The 15142-nt window shown below is 39.2% G+C and overlaps 2 protein-coding genes across 12 annotated transcripts in view; both read right to left on the bottom strand.

The window, feature by feature from the left end:
* Nucleotides 1–15142, bottom strand: part of lola (longitudinals lacking) — a 110927-nt gene that overhangs the window by 61991 nt on the left and 33794 nt on the right. Inside the window, exon 7 of one of the 11 annotated variants that reach the window (XM_066728289.1) lies at nucleotides 7222–7902. The exons of 9 other annotated variants lie outside the window; for them this stretch is intronic. In XM_066728289.1, the coding sequence (XP_066584386.1) occupies nucleotides 7583–7902 (320 nt within the window). In that variant the 3' untranslated portion in view covers nucleotides 7222–7582. Of the gene's footprint in view, nucleotides 1–7221; nucleotides 7903–12439; nucleotides 13271–15142 lie in introns of those variants that run through there. One more of the 11 variants, XM_066728291.1, reaches the window with a different exon arrangement.
* LOC136774033 (telomere zinc finger-associated protein-like) lies at nucleotides 1730–3645 on the bottom strand. The gene is made up of 4 exons (XM_066728069.1): nucleotides 3598–3645; nucleotides 3455–3473; nucleotides 2591–2718; nucleotides 1730–2207 (listed from the first exon to the last, which is right to left on the bottom strand). Exons 1-4 carry the CDS (start codon nucleotides 3643–3645, stop codon nucleotides 1959–1961), a joined length of 444 nt encoding a protein of 147 aa, XP_066584166.1. The 3' UTR covers nucleotides 1730–1958.

The raw sequence follows: 15142 nt of genomic DNA, 5'->3' as shown, positions 1-15142 counted from the left end.
TTTTTAGCTTAAGAAGGCTTTTGGATAGAGTCTTTGGTGAACGAGTCGTAAAATTGTTATTGGGTTAATTGAAAAACACACAGACACAAGGCAGGTGCGACCAGTAAGTGCTCTCTTAGCTTTTATCGTTTGGTTTTTAGTAGCCGGATGAAGAAGTTTTATTAATGAATTGTGGTGGCTGTTTCTTCGATGAAATTGTGGCATCTTTCGTACATTATCCTAAGGAAAAGATTCGATGCAACATCGATGCTTGGTAAATCGACAAGGTTTCTCCCGTCAAAGGTGCTCTTTGGGTACTAATGAATGCATAAAAAGGATATCCGATGGATAGGACGCTTGAACATCAATTTATTTGCAATCAAAATGTTCACACAGTGACGATATGCTTTCACAAACTGCAAATTGTGAAAAATCGCAACTATCGGCTGAACGTCATTTAACAATATCTTGCAAAGCTTCCTGGGTTACTAAATAATATATTTTTCTTTCCTTACGAATATATATATACACTATTCTTTACGCTTAAAACGTGTGTTTGACGCATCTAAACAATCAAGAGATCGCACACCATCAACCAATCAAATTCATCTTCTATGTAAAACAGCATAATTAACATTTCACTAATTCTTGTTGCCGGCGTATAACCGTTGACGCAACTTCGTCAAAAATTTACATCCTTCCGACAATATCACACAGCAATGAATCGTTTTGCGTTAAAAACTCAGATTCGAACCAATCCAAACGATCAACGTGATTGCACGGTATAGACGAATGATTCTCAACGACTATTGAGTAACTTCAATATCGCTAATTAATTTCCACATTTCCAACATATAATACACTACGTTAAAGGCTAAAATTTTGTCTTTTCGTCTCAATAATATCACAGCAACAAAACGCAATACGATCAAAAACATTAAAAGGATCGCATGCTACAATTCAATAATGTTTTCCCTCTCCAGTGCATATACGACTACACCGAAGGCTACTACTCTTTTTTTTTTCTTTTTCCAATGACATCACAGCAACTAAACTATCGATTAATAACATCCAGCTTGTAGTGGTCGCAAGAACGAATTTTGTTAACGCAGCGCTGTGCGAACAAATTATAGGCACACGTGACGTGGTTCATGAGAAACAAAATCGTTCTAAAAACTAGAGTGACTAATCGTTCATCGATCGAGGGACCTATGCGCAGTTTACCACGATAATTCGGATGGGTAACATCAACATCTTATCCGACAGCTAGTAAAGTGTACTAATCAGGTGTGTATGTGTGTGTGTAGGGCACAACAATCTGGAATGTATTTGCCACAAAATACACTATGGATCGTTACACTTGCGTGGCTCGATCACGAGTTATTTCTAATAATCTGCATATCGAATTATGCATCATCTCGCACAGAGGAGGTACAATTATTCCGATCGGGAAAGCGGAGACTTCCCGGAGCTTCGCGCAACGGAGAAATCGACCAGTGTTACTCGGAGTATAATCTTGGTTCGAGTGTGCCTTTCGAAGCTGCCACTCGCTATTTTATTAACAACTTTCATCGATCAAAACGCTCAAGGACAGAATACCGGCACAGCTGATGCTGCAAAACGCTTGGCGCGGCAAGATTTCGCACGGTTTTCGGAAATTCGATTTACAAAGTTCGTCGCCCGCGCACTACCCTGTTTGTACTCGCGTCTCTTCGGCTCCTCCCCCCCTCCCCCCCCCCTCCCTCTTCTTAAATACAATCAGTCTTACAAAATATCAACGATCATGGACAATGTGTTCCTCGAGTTCTCTCCCATGCTCGCGCCTCCTCTTAGTCTATCCCGTAAATGCGATCAGTCTTCGGAGTGTTTAACGATCGTTATCGTTGGATTCCTCGACTTTATGGTTCCGAGACACGCGCACCAACAGCAACTCGAACACGGTGCACTATTCGGTAGCAGAGCCCTTGGTGGATCTCTCCTTAGCCATTGGGCGTCTGGTCCGGATCGTACTTGAGGCGAATAACGTAGATCTTGGCCCCGATGTGCTTCGTCCTGATGTGAGATCTGACGTTGGAGGTCTGCTTGCTGCGGAAATCGCAGTATGGACATTGAAAGAGTTTGGGCTTCCTGCATTCGTAAGTCAGATGCCTGGTCATGTTGCCTTTGGTGGTGAAGTACTTGTCGCAGTTGGGGCAGCCGATCGTCTTCCGGTTGTCCCCGAAGGCCTCCTTAAAGTTGTTAATTAATCGTCATTAATGCAAACGGTTATATCAGTACTCGAAGTGCGTCTATGAAAAGAAGAAAATCCAATTTTTTAATTTTTCACTACAACCTTTAGTTTTTACCTGATTCCGGTTGAACGACAGATTTGCTCGATACAGTGCTAGTTTGATCGGAAAATATTTCGAGTAATTTGGAAAATTCTTCGAGAAATACAGCTTGGGTTCATTTTTCAATTCCCCGTCCGAAGAGACAATTTTCTGATTCTTTTCCAATAGAGTACTATGTCGAGCAATTCAGTGTTAAATGATTCTCTCGTTTCATCCCTTCTTCTCTTAGCTTTATTTTAAATATTTGCCTCAGCCGTTCAAGCATACGTTCAATCGCTTACAAAGTAGCTGATCCGATCGCTCCCTGTTGGCCCGTAAAGGCTCGACGTACTACTCGTTGATAGTGGCAGGCTGGCCGTCTCGTGGTCCGTAATCCTCAGATCGAATTGGGGCGTTGACGCGTACCAACCTGAAACGTCAAAGTCCAGACGTGAGCAGTCCATGTCGTCCCGACATACGAGACTTTGGGGAAGTTTTGTGTAACCTGAAATAGACCCTCAAAAGCGTCCCGGGCTTCCTCATTTTCTAATGGAATGTATTTTATCATTTGTGCGGAAAATGACCTTCCTCTTAAAATGGTTACTTTCCAGTTGGCCTGAAAATCGACACAGTCAGACACAATCGGACACAAATGGTACATTGTAGGTCATGCAAACTGTACATGTGTACCCGATCGTGTCTGACTGTGTTGATTTTCAGGCTAACTGAAAAGCACCCAATAGTATATTATGCAAGTGGTGCGAGGGGCACGTGTTTTTTTAACGAGTGTGACGTTTGTCGCAGGAGCTTATTCGCTACGATCAGTCTCGCATGTTCAAAAAACACGTCGCACGTGTTGCATTTATTATTTTTTTAAACGCTGTGCAAAAAGCTCGGCTTCTCGATCAGAACTAAGTTTACGTACAGAAGTCGTTTCAGGCACTCTTTTCAAAGAAACGTGAAAAAAGAGCGTATGAAACGATCGTTTCTCGCATCGCGTTTCAAAAAATTATTTTCCACACACCCCGAACGTTAAGCTATCTTATCCTTTTCATGCAGAGTCATTTGATAACCGTGTGGAAATAACTTTATAAATTTCCCTCTTTTATCGAGCAATCATGGCGGGTTTTAGGGCACCTTTATCAACTTGAAATAAAAAAGTTTACCTTTCAAGCGCCTATAAATCTTCAAGGAGGAAAATCAAATTTGTCGTTCCATGGCTGATTATTCGAATTCATCGTGAATTATGAAATAATTTGGTTAAATCTATGAAGCATTACTAAACTCGGTAATTTGTTCTTTATGATACTTTACATGCTAAATAGAGATATCTTAATCTTTGGGTAATGAACTCCATGTATGTGTAGTTGCATGCGCGAGGTGTAAAATAAAACACTCATCCATCACAGTTCATCATTATCTATGCTACAAATATAGGTTTTTTTTGTATCAACAAAAAATTAATAACTTTACAAGCTCTTCCATATATAGGCAACAGTGTAACGCTATTAACATTATATACGTATATATATATATTTAAGTCACAGTCTCTAAAGTTTCTTCGGCTGTAGAAATCCCAAATAGCAGAGTTGACAGTTGGATCTTCTGAGTGGAGAGAGACTTGGTCGAGACTATTTGAGAGATCAGAGACGGTTGATGGAAGAAGCGTGATAAAAACTTAAAAGAGAAATTGAACGAGTCGTAATATTAAAATGAGCTTCGTTGGTGGTGGGTCCGATGCAGAAGGATCTCTTCGGAGCGACTTATAGCTTCATGTCGAAGATGAAGACTTCCTCTTCAGGATGTTTCTTCCGGATGTGAGCGTAGACCGGGGACGTCTGCTTGCTCCGCAAACCACAGTAGGGGCATTGGAATCTTGGCTCGTGTCCACATTCGTAGTTCACGTGACGATCCTTGTTTCTCTTCAGGGTGAAGCCTCTTCCGCATCTCTGGCACTGAAACGGCTTCTTCTTGTCGGCACTCACCATGCAAGATCTCAGCTTGGCTATTTTCGAGAGCTCTCTTGCTTTTCCAGACTTGGAGAACCCGTGTCCTTGTCCGGGTCGATACTTGCAGATTGCATTGGGCCCCACGATCGGGAAGCCTTGACCTCCTGAAACAATGAGACGCACTTGCTGAAGACCGTTCGCACTCGACTGTAGACGAAGCATTCGGCATGACTTCTCTTGAATTTCCACGCTGCTGCTTGGCTCAGCCGAACCAAGAAACAATTGGCTTAAATACTTTTGTTCCTGTAAACGAATCCTTTGCACTTGACTCTCATTATCCTTTCGCGTATATTTTTACAACAAACGGCCTCGGGATTCTTCAATCCGAGCCATAAAGTGTATCGATACATCCATTTCCTGTAAAGACGAGAAATCAACTGTTGGTTCGCGCGAGGATGCGGAGGCAGAAATATAACGTGGAGAGACAACGCTAATAAATTCGTAGGTGCGAGACAAGAGTAGAAATAGATACGACACAAGGCTTTCGGTTTCACACTTTATTCAGAACACATCGATTTCTTATCAAAATTGAGAATAGCGATTGAGCTTCTTATCCAGAAACATTTGCGATTGCGTTGGGTGATGAACGCGCAAATGTCGCCGCATGTGAGATTTCTGGTAATTTTGGGCAAAACAGTAAGGACACTCGAATCTGGGAGGCTGTTTGCACTGGTTCCTCCAATGGAACAGCATGGATTTCTTCCATTTGTAGCGATTCCGACAACTGGGACACTCGTACATTTTGGCCGTTTTAAACGCATCGTAATCCTCGCTGAAGATTCTTTCGGTTCTGTCCTTGCGTCGCAAGAGTTTGCGAAAACCTGAAACTAATGAAAGAAAACATGTGAGTTGCGAGTCGGAATAAACCAGCCATTCTCTTCAGGCTTTCAAAAGCACCGAACGTACACAGAGCCTCTGCATTCGAGAAGCAAAATCGAGGATACGAACTTTGTTTATTTCACGACGATTACAACAAGATTGACGTGTGTACAAAATTTACACGTCTCGTCGAAATTACTTCATCCTATCGCTCGTGGCTGAAAACAATCAAAAAATCTTTGAAAAAAATGATACAATTTCTAATCGATTCAAACAAACCGTACATTGAGTAAAAATAATCGATGCTCGATATTCGAGGTTCTGTGGATCAGAAAAATTACACAGTTTAACGCTGAGGAAAAAGGTTTCTCGTCGCAATTTTCCGTAGAAGGACTAACGTGTCTCTTTATTATATTTAACATACAGTTTTCACATGCGATGAACAGTTACAGATTTAAGGTGGGATTAATTCGTTTACAATTCTAAGAGTTGTAAGTATTAAAGGAGTTAAACAATTTAATGTCGTGAGCCGTGTACCCAGGATGTTTGGCTCGCACGTGTCTATAAATGTTGGATGAGCAGGATGCTCGGTTGTTGCAGTAAGGACACTTGTAACGATGCCCCGACCACAGAAGTAGCGAATGTGTCGCAAGAGAGTCGGCATTTGCGTGAATTTACTCAAACAGGTCGAACACTCGAACATCCTTTGGTCTTTATACAAGAAGCTGTTGCCAAGGTCAACACGGACCTTGCCTCCTGAAAAATTCAAAGCATCCTATGGTCAGTCGAGCTTAACGTGTTCCAATTAAAACCACGTTGAAAAAGTTAGAAGAACAATTGTTTACAATAAAATATCGATCGCTATACAAAAATTATCTACACAGCTTGAAAATTTATTAATCCGTACTTTACACGTGAGAAGACTAAAATACCTTTAACCTTTGGACTACCGGTGCCCTTTCCGAGTGAATTTTGCAATCTGATCTACGATCGCTTTGACCGTCAGGAATGTATACTCGAATCCTGATGAAGATCCTACAATACTCGATCAGCGTTCAGCAGTCTAAAGGTTAAGGAGACATTACGCACGATATACGTATTTTTGCTAAGTTCGTTACATCAGTCTGCGGAAAACGGTATCCTAGGTTTCTTAAAGCGTCACTTGGATCGATGGAAAATCAAGGTACTCTTCACTGTTTCAAGGATGTTCTTAACGTACGATTGGAGAGAAGGCGAAGCAACGTTGTCGAATTTGTTCAAAATGTCCTTTCGATACCAATTGGAAGTTTTGGGTGCCACCTTCTAATGTGCCTGTAAATATTGGACGATGAATTATCCTTTTTGTGGCAATAAGGACACGCATAACGCGTTCGTCCGCATTTATGCCTTATCAAATCTGACATCCTGCGGAATCCTGCGCTGCAGTGCTCGCAAATATACGCCGTCACTGCGTCACTCCAGCTTCCCGATCGAGCATCTGAAATCAAGAAGAGTATTAATGACAATTATTGATTTATTTGTGCGGTTAGCGTTAAGGTGGGTACACACTTGCAACCGAGACGCGAATCGAGCCTCGTCGCGAGCCAGACCTACGTGCAGCTGGTTCTACGTGAGAAAATATCACATGGAACTGGTGGAACGAGACTGTGGCTCGAGACGAGGTACCATTAGCGTTTTCACTGCAAGTGTGTACGCACCTTTAAAAGAAATTGTCGAATTCCTGAGATTCATGCATTTTCCCACAAGAGCGATGGAATACACATCTTCTACAACCCAAAACATTAAATTTACGCATAAACATTTTCATAATAATCCTATGCCTAATATTGGTTCGCGTATCAAAATTTACGCTTGCCAAAATCATCACCATTTACACGGGTAAAATGATACCTATGTATAATCATTGAAACAAGGATTTTATATCAGAGATCCATCCTAATTCGCAGTGTAACGAATGAACCGGAAGTTTCATTACTTTATTCAGTAAATGATACAATTCTTAATCACAGTATGCAGATTAATCGGTGTACGCACGATTTTGTTGGAAATCTTTTTCCCAGTACAGAAAGTGTACCGAAAATTAAACGATTTTATCTTATATTAGTATAGGAACTCAGAGTCCGAGACAGTTTTATTAGCGTAAATATCTATCTAAATTTATCGCAAGAAAGTACAAAATGCTGATAAAAGATCGCAAAACGAAAAGCATTCGAAAATTGTACATAAAAATGGACTTATACAATAGCGAGGATTTGAAAGTGTTCTCTTAAATATCTATATATACACAGTCAATGGTCAGTCCATTGCAAAATGGAGAAATCATGTACAATAAGATGATAAATTATTCTATATATACAAGGGAGACTTAACAGTTTCGAGATATTTTTTCTTCTACTCGGAAGCACTGTTTATAAAAGTAACGATGATATTCGTGAAGTTGTTAATGTTTCTTTCGAAAGATAAAGTTTAGTTTCTATGGACCATCACTGGCATGCCATCGTGTCGCATTCTGATGTGTTTATAGACGTTGGACGAACATTTGTCCCTTTTGTTGCAGTAGGGACATTTGAACCTTGGCTCCTTGCCGCAGTCATACTTCATGTGGGTCTTCAGGGTTTTCTTGTAGGTGTAGCCAGCGTTACACCTTGGGCAATGGTAGGCCATCCTCACGGTGGACTGCATTAATTGACTATTCTCGAATTTTACCCCATTGCCACCAGTGCTGTAGTCCATGTTAGCTCTTAGCAAATCTAGCATAGAGCTGTCATATTGAGGCTGGACAGGGCCTACAAACAAGAAAAACAAATGCCAAAGTTAGTGTCCCAGGGAAGAAAGGAATTAGGGGGGTTTCTTAGCTCTGCTCGAACAAAAATGGCAAGAAACAACACATGGGATTGGCAAAAAACAGAAATCGGTGTGTAGAGTGTCACAGGGCAAATCAAAATTCGACCGACGAAACGAGAAGTAACATCTCGATGCTAAATCAGCCTCTGTACGGATGTACATGGATAAAGATGACTTTCGTACGTCGCAGCTATAAATATTCCTCTTGTACAATTTTTATTCTTAACGAGATACTGGTCGATCGTGAGATCGAGCACGTTTTCTTATAATTTGCGAAATTCGAGTCCTGATTATTTCTGATGTTCCAGATACTACTGGGGAATTTTTTATCTCCTGTAATAACGGTAGAAGCGTTGAATTTGGGACTCTTTACCATTTTTTGATTAAAAATTCCTCGTCGAATCCAAAATCTTGCTAAAAGGGCTTTGATAATAGTACCTTTGCATTAATCTGCCATCGAAGCAATTCTGTAAAAAGAAACAAATTGTTTGTTACGTGAGAAAATTCTTTGAAGCTCAACTTCTCTATTTCAAACATTCTCAGACACTCTATAATGGAAAGTCTTATATATGTACGTATGTTAAAATATAACAACAGAATTCAAATATTTCAGACACCTGTGCTTACAATACAAAGCAAACTCTTTTATTGATAGAACATTATAAATGTATTTCAAAAACGAACAATACATTTTATCGAGTATGGTAAAAATGTTGGAAGAAAATACCACAAATGAACGACAATTAATTAAATAAGATACTACAGGTGAGTGTCGTGCATTTAGCTGTAAATTCTCCAAAATTCACTATGAAATATTTCTTATCTACTAAACAAAACATTTAAGAGTAATAATTTTTTAAATTGTCTAAAATACGTTAAAAACAAAATCCTTTCGACTTATTACAAACTTCGTCGATACAGCTTAAGTAAATGTAGATCCTTATGAACTCTTCGCATGTGTTTGTATACGTTGGAGCTATATTTGGAACCATAGTCGCAGTAGGTGCATTGAAAACGACATTCCTCGAGGTTACAATGTAAGCGAGAGTGATGTAACAAGTGTTCTTTCGAGAGGAAGTGTCGAGTACAACGCGAACAGTAGAACCGGCCATTTAAAAGTGTCCCACACCAATCTGCAACAGTGGTTCATATCTATTAAAATAAACACAACGACAGAAAAAACACATTTTACTCTACCAAACATTCTCCTAACTTTTTCGTGTACAAAGTAAGAAAAATCAAGATTTTCCAAAAAAAAAAACAAACAAACAAACGAAGGACAGGCTTAAATTCGATTCGACGAAGACAGCTATTAATGTTAAAGAAAAGACTAATAATGATAACAAAATTTGCACAGAAATTTGGCACATATCACAGCATGCAGGTCAATACCGAACAGAAGAATTGATATAAAAAATGCAGAAAATTACACCAAGAGTCAATCTTGACTGAGGGTCTGATCTTCATCGACCTTTGAAAAAACTCTGACCTGAAACAAATATGTAACGGCATATTAGTAAAAGATGGACGTTTTGAAAGGTGTTGAACAATAAAGGTCGTGGAATATAAAAAATGTTCTATTGGCACAATTCTTTCATTCGCTCTCTTATATTAATTTATATACATCACTTAAATGAACTCAAATTAATATTATACAGTTCCCTGACGATAAAAACCACAATCGAGACATCATCGAGTAACATCCATCATCCCACAAACTTTCTTCCAACACAGCAAAGTTTCATACGTCAATGTCCAAGTAAAAATATCCCTATACCAACGTTAGATACACCCTTAAACTTATATCTATATATAAACAGTCTCATACAATCTGACTCGTGGGAAATGTAACATACGTTTTCTCAGACTAGGCAAGAGACAAAAATTACTAACAATTTTTGCGGAGAAAGTAAAATCGTAAGAAACGAAGCAGTCGATTAAAGGAGACACTGCTCGATACAACCGACAAAAAAAATAAATAAGTTTGACAGGATTTCTCGCTTGCAAGATTCTACAATTTAGTACAGCTTGACTACGGTCAGAGACATATCACGATGCTTGGCCCTGATATGTCTGTAGACGGCCTGAGTGTACTTGCTACGCATGTCGCAGTGAGGACACTGAAAACGCGGTTGATCGACGCACTCCAATCGGTAGTGACGGCTCATACCACCGGAAGTATGAAAAATCCGGGCGCATCGAGGACAAGGAAATCGATGACGGTTCTCCGAGAAATGAAGCCTGGAATGACGAGAGCGTCGTAAGCTGCCTTGGTACTTGCCCAGAACGATCGGTGTAAAATCTGTAAGCAGATTAAACGAAACGAGCTGCCATTAGATTCTGAACAGACTGGTCAAAACGATGGAATTAATGTCTTAAAAACAAGTGCGAGAGAAAAGATAAATGAACTCGATGTACCTGATGCTCCAAGCTCTCTTGTCAGCTTTTACGGTCGTGACGTCACAACGAGGTAACAATAACGCCATCGGAAGGGCAACAAACTCCTTGGACATAGTCCCAGATCTTTCGACCGAACGAGCACCGATGATCGCAAGACCGATAGAAGTAACAAGAGAGAAAGAGAGAGAAAGCATAGATATATCTAACTCTGTCCAATCGCAGAGACGTTGGAAATAGTTAACTAATACGACAAGCCTCGTCTTTTCACACATATACTGCTTGATATTTATTGTCAAAACCATACACAATTACTCCTCGTGACTCGCTGTTCAGTAGAGCTTATTTAGCGTGACCTCTTGACCCGGGTGCAATTTCCTGATGTGATTATAAATCGAATGCGTCCACTTGCTGACGTGACCACAGTAGGGACACTGGTAACGCGGCAGCGAATCGCACTCGTATCTGTAATGTCGATACATCGAATAGCTCTGCGAAAAGGACTTTTCGCATTTAGGACATTGGTGCTTCCGGTTAAGCGATCCACCAGTCGGCTCGGCAATTTTTCGCTGCTGAAACTGCTGCATCGTCAAATCCTGATAGCCCTCCTGCATCTGCAGACTCACCCAGAGTTCTGAAACCAATATCGTCCGAATCATTAGCTCTCGGTATTGATCGGGCTCTACGGGAACCAAAATCACTCTTTTTCTCACAATCTCCCTACTTCTAGGTAAAATAGGTAATCGACATTTTTGCTTACCACCTTGATCGATCCCAGGAGTAAACTCATTATACATACATATATATTGTCCTCTAAAAAATTATTAACCTATATCGTAACGCTAACATTCTTCTTCTTGGGAAAAGTGTATCGAGTAACGAAAGGAATAAATTGGAGGGACCAAAGCGATGGATTCGTCTTGCCAGAGGGATTTTTGTTCGAGTATCAAAAACATAAATCAAAAGTATTCGTGCAAACGAGTGTACAGAATCTTGCGAGAGCTCGTTGGAACAATATTCAACTGCGTTGCAGCGAGACTAAACGTTGCGATGCAAAATTGCTTGCGAGGAATATTGTGAAATGATAAAAACGCAATTTTCACGAGTTCTCTCGGGTTACCATTGTTTAAAAGTTTGCTGTGGATCATGCACCTGCAACAAAAAGTACTCGAGCACAGTGCATTATATAATTTTATTTCTCTGTTGAGATGATCCAAGTGAAAAGAAGAAGTTTGTACCTCTTTTAATAGAAATAGAAGGAGGGTTGCCTTTATTAACGCAGAGAGTTGAACAATCTCGTTTCTCGTTAAGCATAAATACATTGGGTATTTAATTATTTACAAACAAGTGGAAAAAGCTTGAAATATACACGTGTAATATTATTTACAATACAGTCTTTTATTTCGGATCAGCATTTAAAGAGACGAATTTTTTGGTTCGATACACGCTTAGCGATTCGAGCGTCTCTAATAGAGTTTGATCAGGGTAACGGACTCCTTAGGGTGGACGCTTCTCACGTGTTGATAAATATTCGACGTCTTCTTGCTGCGCAAAGGACAATACGGACATTTGTATCTTGGTGCTTTGCCACACTCGTACCTATAGTGTCCCAACATGGTATCCCGCCTGCCATAGCCGTTGTTACAATTGGGACAGTGGTACTTTCCAGTTCTCGAGTTATACTGGCCATCCTTCGTCTTCAGGAATTTCTTCAGCTGTATGATTTGCTGCCGGTGAAAATTATCTACAAAAGACAGTACCAATGTCAAAATCTTTAGAGGTAGCGTCCACCGTGCTCTATCCTTCTTTACAAAGCATTACGAACTCTGTCAAATATTTTATAACGGGGTAGATACAAGTGATATATACGGTATTAAAGTAGAAAAACCCATGCAATTCCTGGAAAGAAAATAACTGTCAAGGCATACCAAAAATGTGGAATGTCGTGAGGATTTTAGAGAGGATCGAAGAGGCTCGAAGTATCTTCGGCTTTCAGACGTCTGTTTTTCGAAATAACAAGAAAATGGCTTTCGTAGAAATTAATTTATTATTTCCTGACTTTGCAGAAAAACACTCGTTTTGCGAACGCTGTTATATTACATAGACTAAAATCTGTAGACGAGGTGCGATTTGATTCGCTCTGATCTCGGTAACAATTGCGTGTGGTAGGTGAACAAATCATTGTTTCAAAACCCGTATGAATTCACTCCCTTTAAACAAACTGACTGCAGCGAGACTACGTTAATCTGAAAATGTCTATAAATACATATAGAAGAGAATATAAGAGGATGAACAAACATGCTAAAACTTTGCAAAAAACACAAGCGTTCTTTAATCAATGTTAAGTTTCGAACGACCCTCTCATCGTTTCGATATTTCTGTCACATTCCGACAACGATCGGCAATGCCACAGAAATATATCTCGAATGATTACGAGAAAATCTCGCAGCTGCGAAGGACGAGCAAAAGTTTACTTCGGACGACTCGTACGACGATGAGAAAGAAAATGGACGAGAGAAGAGAGTCGATTGACGTAGTTGAAATAAAGAAAAAAAAAAAAGATCGAGAGAAGCTTCGATTGCAGTGAAATAAATTATTTTTTTCTAGTTGGACGTTTTCTGTTTGGGGAAAATCGCAGGCCTCAGAAAAGGGTATTGCAGACGACTGGTTTGGAAGGGTGCTTGTGACGAATGTGATCCTGAATATTAAACTTCTTCTTGCTGAGCCTTCCACAGTAAGGACACTCAAATCTGGGAGGCTTGCCACAGTCATACTTGTAGTGTGCGGTTACTGCACTTTTGGTCGTATAGCTTTTCCTGCATCTTGGGCATGGGAAACGTACCCTGCTCTTCCTCGGGCATCTCCCTGCGAGCTTATCCTCCAACCAGGGTAAAGGCAACACTTGCAGGAAAGCTGAAAAAAGAAGAAGAAGAATAACCGTTAGCAAACTTCACTCTCCTCTTCGTCCCTACCTTAAAGCTGTGGTTAAGAATGTCCTGATGCCCCAAAAAACTTCCTTCGATCCCATCTACCATCCAAACTCACTTCTCACGTTTCGTTATTACTTTTAATAGCTATCTCGATGCTCTTTGCAAATTCTGCCCCTCTTAATTAAACAAAAAAAAACACAGAAAAAATATTTACTCGAAGCTCAATGGAGTCGTATGATTGGATGAATAAAAGTAGCGAATCGTCTTCTTTTCCTCCTGTGACTGATTATGATGATTTTTGACACAAGATTTTTGGTGCAACTTATTCTCACAGATATATATTCTTCGTAGCAGAGGACAAACAAATAAAGCGGTTAACTGAACGCACCTATCAAGCCTTGCAAGGTGTCGCGATACTCAATTGATGGTAACAATCTTCTAGTGATTTTTGTTAAAATGCCACAAAATACATCCGCTATAATGTTAATAATATGAGTAGCTGTAGCGTAATTTGCGACTACGAGTACATTAATGCATGAACCCTTGACTTTATGAGAAAGAAGACTTTCGTGAACAATCGAAATCTTTTATTTGTGCGATGAAAAAAAGAAAAAAAAACGAGAAATTAAAACAGCTTTACAGATAAACGATTCACAAATTTATAAAGTATTTTATAAAATTCCAAGTTTACTACCCTTTAGACATATTGGTATTCGTTTATAATATCGTAAAAATAACAAAGTAAATTTAAAATATATTCGAGGTTAAAGGGGTAAGGACTGGTCCATGAAAAATCATTGGATAATTTTGAACAAATAACACATTTGTTCTTATCCATCATTTTGCAAAAATTGAGATTGTGGAGATTAAATAAAGTGATTATGCATTAAATATTAAAATGTAGAATATAAATTGAACGATCGATATCGGTATGATTTAAATTACAAAATTTGCTAAACGATTTGCGATTAGAAAATACATTCCTATTTGTACATGAAGCTTTTCGATATTGATCAAAAGTTTAAACAAGCATTAATATACTTTTTAAACGATTATTTAAAATTTTGTCTTGAATAAATATCTCGCTAAAGCTAAATTAACATGTATACACATTTATACTTTAAATACATAAATATAATTTAAAAAAAGAAATGTATAATATCGACAAAACATGTATCTATCATCTAGACTATTTCGACGTATCAGGCGTTCTATATTTATTCCTAATGATTACATTTCGATTCCGAAGAATATTGCTCGGATAGATCGGTGCTTTCTTCAATGTAAAGTTCTTCTGCTTTCAAACAATCTTGCAGTAAAACAACGGTCTGGCCTGGATCTGTGAGGTGATCGATGTAATAATTGCGATTTTGTTTAATTTTATTAATATCAAGAGTGTAAACTTGCTGATTCACGTGTTTTCGCCTTACGTGAATGTAAACGTGCGAGGTCTTTTTGCTACGGTAAGTGCAATAAGGACACAAAAATCGTGGGGCCTGGCCGCATTCGTATTTCAAATGCTTGCAGAGGCTAGAGCTATGACTGAATTCACTCGGACATTTTGGACACGGAAATGCCTTTCTTTGAGAACCAGCTACTGTCTTTGAATGCGATTGGTCCGGGGTGCTTTTAAGTGTCCTGGAATATCCTGGAATAAAAAAACAAAATGTTATAGTAATCGAACACGACTATTAAACTTAGGTGTAACTAGATATATTTATTTTATTAAAAGACACAGTACTCTCGTTATATATCCAGCTTTCTTCGAAGGCTCGCAGGTACGAATATACGTTAAAATAAAACCACATAATAATAATGCTTTATTCATCAACTACAGTGGAATTAATAAATACGA

This window comes from Prorops nasuta, unplaced genomic scaffold (genome assembly GCF_024137725.1).
Source record: "Prorops nasuta isolate Cenicafe-Biocafe unplaced genomic scaffold, Cenicafe_Pnas_1.2 PNAS00006, whole genome shotgun sequence".
Classification (NCBI taxonomy): domain Eukaryota; kingdom Metazoa; phylum Arthropoda; class Insecta; order Hymenoptera; family Bethylidae; genus Prorops; species Prorops nasuta.
Note: the sequence above shows the minus strand (reverse complement) of the source record. Positions and strands in the feature narration are given on the sequence as shown.

Coding starts and splice junctions, on each gene's coding strand:
- LOC136774033 (XM_066728069.1), bottom strand. CDS start 3,645: ATGGAGTTCATTACCCAAAGATTAAGATATCTCTATTTAGCATGTAAA. Junction 2,208..2,590: donor GCGATCGGATCAGCTACTTT/GTAAGCGATTGA, acceptor AACAACTTTAAG/GAGGCCTTCGGGGACAACCG.